The sequence below is a fragment of the Primulina eburnea genome, chromosome 16 (assembly GCF_022965805.1).
Source record: "Primulina eburnea isolate SZY01 chromosome 16, ASM2296580v1, whole genome shotgun sequence".
NCBI lineage: Eukaryota > Viridiplantae > Streptophyta > Magnoliopsida > Lamiales > Gesneriaceae > Primulina > Primulina eburnea.
In genome coordinates, this window is record NC_133116.1 from 5,885,295 (window position 1) to 5,889,688 (window position 4,394).

Below are 4,394 nucleotides of genomic sequence, written 5' to 3' on the forward strand. Positions count from 1 at the left end.
ATAAGAGAGTGGCATTGACCTTTTTTTTTGAGTGTCAAATTCCTTTTGTAAAGTTCCTTCGCGAGGCACCACATTTGTTTGTGGATTCAAGATACAAACGTACGGGAGGCGTATATGCGTGTATCATGTTCTGGGCGAACGGATATTTTTAACTTTTGAGGTAAGCCCTTCTCCCCACTTGTTCCAAAATCCCAACTTTCTGAGAGATTAATTATCAAAGTAGTTTCTACGGCTTCAAAACTTCAGATTCGTACCGAGGGAAGAAACACGAAAAGAAGATGTCGTTTTTCTTGTATTCAGTCTGCCCAAATTTAGTTGTATCTCCATTTCCATGCAGAACAAGAACTCCGAGCCCTGTTCTACCCGGAAACCGTTTCAGTGATTTCAAGATTCAGAGACCCTATTTGAGGGGCAGTGTTGGGGTGACCCGCTTTGGATTGGGTCAGGTTCCATTTCCTGACCCGGACAATACTGAGCTGGTGATTAAGGACTTGTTTGGGAGAGTTGAAGGGTTTCTTTATACTATTGCTGATTCCGCTGTTAGTAATTCTTTAGATACAGTTGATGGAGCTGCTACTACAAAGCAGAGGAGTGACTGGTTTTATGGGGTTACTAATGCCATGGAGGCCGTGTTGAAGGTTTGTTCAAGTTTTGATTGTTAAATTTGTTGTCTTATGTCTAGAAATTTATGGACGGAAAATTTTCTGATTTTTGTTTGTTTCTCCTTCTTCTTTTTGTACGTGAAATGTGAACGTGATTGTTTGGACATGAGCTATATGGAAGTGAGTTGAAACATAAAGTTGTGAACTTGTGCAAGTAAAAGTTGTTTATTGGAAAGGAAGTTGTGGTTTTTTTTTAGAAGGTATGTGGAAGGATTAGAGGTTTTCTTTTTGGGTCAATGAACTCTTGATTTGATGGTACTGTTGGGATTTTTAAGCTTTATGTACAATAATTTTAAGCTTGCTGGAGAAGGAGTTGGTTCATTGAGGGGACTGTGTTCTGTGTCATTTAAGTATTTATATTGATAAAGCAAATTTAATCTGAATCGGCGCAAAATGCATCACTTCTAACCATTGGGTTATTGAGTATTAAAACAAAATCATTTCATGTTAACGTCTTGTACGTGTTGCTGGTTACCTTACTGATTAGAAAAAGATTGTTTCTTTTTTAAACTTTAATCAAAGTTTTTTTGAATCTCAGGTTCTGAAAGATGGACTTTCTACTCTACACGTTCCCTACGCATATGGTTTTGCAATCATCTTACTGACTGTACTTGTTAAAGCTGCCACATTTCCTTTGACAAAGAAACAGGTCACTTCAATCTGCTATCTGGCTTATGATTTTGAAACATATTTTGTGCATGAAGTCACTTTGTTTGCTGATGAATAGTCTCTCTGAGTGAAATGTATTCTCACTTTGCCTTTGTGGCTTACTGGCTTTTAAGCAATCTTCACTAAGTGCTTTCCGAAACTGTGATGTTCAGGTGGAATCAACGATGGCAATGCAGTCTTTGACACCTCAAATTAAGGCTATTCAGGAACGGTATGCAGGGGATCAGGTCACTATTTGTCCTTCTTACTTATGAGTATCATTATTTTGTGATTAAAATGGTGAACCTGTTAATTTTCTTTTTAATAGTTAAAAATGTAGATGGCTAGATTGGTAGATCATTAGATTTATTAAAGCTTGTTCAATGAAAGTTGATTGACCTAACAGTATTTGTTAAAGGTTATTCGTTGATTGACCTAATAACAGTATTTTGGCACTTGACTCTCAACCAGTAAATCTTTCCTTCAATACCTATTATCATTTTCTTTTTGTGGCTGTCTTTGCAGGAGAGGATTCAATTCGAAACTGCTCGATTATATAAATTAGCTGGTATAAATCCACTCGCAGGTACTAAACCAAATGCCAGACCTATAATAAAATTTTTCAATATCACTATGTTTAGCATAATCAATTCTCCCGTACATTATATAATATTTCTTGTATTTAACATTGAATTGTTTGCTATTTTTACCATTACATTCATGCTCTGTGGTTCTGGATTTCTTTCCCTTCTTCATTTTGTTTGGTCCAGGATGCCTTCCTACACTAGCCACCATCCCAATATGGATTGGGCTTTATAGAGCGCTTTCAAATGCGGCAGATGAGGTAAATTTCACGCCAACCAATCCAACCCTGCTTCCTCTTCTTTTTTCAAAATATTTTTCTACTTTTATCTACTCACCATACCCTGCAATATTTATGTCTTGATTGGAATCTTGATGTAATATAAAGGGACTTTTAACGGAAGGTTTCTTCTGGATACCCTCTCTGTCTGGTCCAACGACCATTTCTGCTCGACAAACTGGTAGTGACACCACTTGGCTTTTCCCATTCATTGTAAGACAATCTATCATCCTTCTCATTTTATATCAGTGGTTTAGTTACTTCAAAAATAGTTGGTTAGAATATTAACTTTAAGAAGTGTATTACTTGAATGTTAAAAATAACCAACCTTATTTTACAAATGAGTTACGTCCACAGGTTGCATAGAATTTTGTAGTGCTCAACTTTCTTGTGGAATAGAATTACAAGAAAGTATTAGACTAGTTTCTTTGTAGTTCTGTTACACCTTTTTATAAAATCATCCATTCGGGACTTGGTAAGTTGGGTTGAAAATGACTGCATACTGATGAGACATCTTTGATGTCATCTTGTTCATCTTAGGATGGTCATCCTCCACTTGGATGGTCAGATACATTGGCATATCTCGTTTTACCTGTGCTCCTGATTGCCACTCAATACATCTCTCTACAGATTATGCAACCTCCACAGGTTGGTCTCACTGGCAATTGTCTATTTATTTAGTTATTTCTCAAATGGAAATAATAAGTTGCTCTGGCTTTTGTTATTGTTTATGTTGACATACTTTAGTATTGTATGGTGGAACTTTAGATCACAACTCACTGTCTGATCAGATGGTTCACTTCCCCATTTTTTTTCTTTCAATTTTCTTGTGTTGCGGCTTTGAATTCTTATTACATGACTTGCTAGCATCGCTCTTTTCATGTTTATTGAATTACTGTGATAAACTTGGGAGCCTGAATATTGAAATACTGTAAGGTTGTAATTACGAATTTGTATCTGATGAGGATTTTTCTCACTTTCAGAGCAACAATCCAAACCTAAAGAATTCCCAAGCCATAACCAAATTACTACCCTTGATGATCGGCTATTTCTCTGTATCAGTTCCTTCTGGCTTAAGTCTTTACTGGTAAGCACCCAATTTTTCCATATGGTTTCTTTTTTAATATATAATAATAATTTGGCAGTGTGTACATAATTTTAGGCTAACAAACAACATATTGAGTACCACTCAACAAGTTTGGCTACAGAAATTTGGTGGTGCGAAAAAACCTGTCAAGCAAATTAGTGATTACACGGTAAAGGAAGAACAATCCCAATCATTTAAGTCAATGTCTGAAGCATCTCCCACTGTGAATGGTGATGAGGTTGACTCAGAGGATGACAAGAAGGAAAATGATGAAATTTCAGATAGTCGGAAGAGTGAAAAAAGTGATCAGTATCTCTACGAAAATGTTGAAAAGGTACTGTTGTTGTATTCTTGGATTACATTGGTTACAAAAATAAATTTCTGCAAAATTTTGTAGGATAGAGCATATAACTTTTATACAAGAAATTTTAGCATGCAATCGATAATAACATAACTCAGCTATTTTAAATTGTGGAATACCCTAATGCCGTGTGTCAATGATTGTACTACATAGACGAACCAAACAAGACTGAGGAAATTATCAGTCTCTCATAATCCCATTTCCCAAATAATTACTATTGTTTGCACCTTATGGAACGCGAATGCCTGATCTTGGATTTTATATCTGTTTTAGGACTGAACATGTGGTATTGTACTAAAAGCTTTAGATGATGTCAATATCGTTATTTAAATTATTTAAGTTCAACTGCTGTATAAAGTTCACAATTCGATCTTTAGCCTCATATATAGGACATCTTAAGCAAGTTCAGCTTATGATATCTCTCTTAAGAACTTGGGTTTTGGTTTCTGAAAATGGGATTTCTGTTTTTTATCCAACTCTCCAGGAATAAGTTCTTTGCTGATATCATTAGAATTTTGGGAAGGTGCCTATAACTTTCAGGAATGACGCGTAACCTGAATGTGTATTCCTGTGGAAAAGATCACAGCCATTCAATCAATAGAGTCTCAGAGTATCCATTTCAAAAGCTTACGGGGGTTCTCTCGAGCCATTTCAAGAGCACTGCTTGAAATTCTACCGTTCATTGTCAAATTATTTAATGTTGGCGAAGGAGCGATGATTTTCAAGCCTTCCTTTGTTTTCAGAGAGGCAGGACGTAGATGATCACAGTGAGAC

At 36.1% G+C, this 4,394-nt stretch overlaps 1 protein-coding gene across 2 annotated transcripts; it reads left to right on the forward strand.

Moving 5' to 3' along the window:
• LOC140816547 (ALBINO3-like protein 1, chloroplastic) lies at window positions 1-4,394 on the forward strand. 2 transcript variants are annotated; one of them, XR_012114602.1, is made up of 11 exons: window positions 1-638; window positions 1,201-1,311; window positions 1,484-1,558; window positions 1,836-1,896; window positions 2,081-2,154; window positions 2,281-2,385; window positions 2,713-2,820; window positions 3,156-3,259; window positions 3,335-3,593; window positions 4,105-4,169; window positions 4,330-4,394. XR_012114602.1 is itself a non-coding variant. In XM_073175884.1 (11 exons), exons 2-11 carry the CDS (start codon window positions 279-281, stop codon window positions 4,108-4,110), a joined length of 1,263 nt encoding a protein of 420 aa, XP_073031985.1. In that variant the 5' UTR covers window positions 3-160; window positions 247-278; the 3' UTR covers window positions 4,111-4,394. The 2 variants fall into 2 exon arrangements, 1 of the variants encoding a protein (XP_073031985.1); XM_073175884.1 differs by having other exon boundaries at window positions 3-160; window positions 247-638; window positions 4,105-4,394.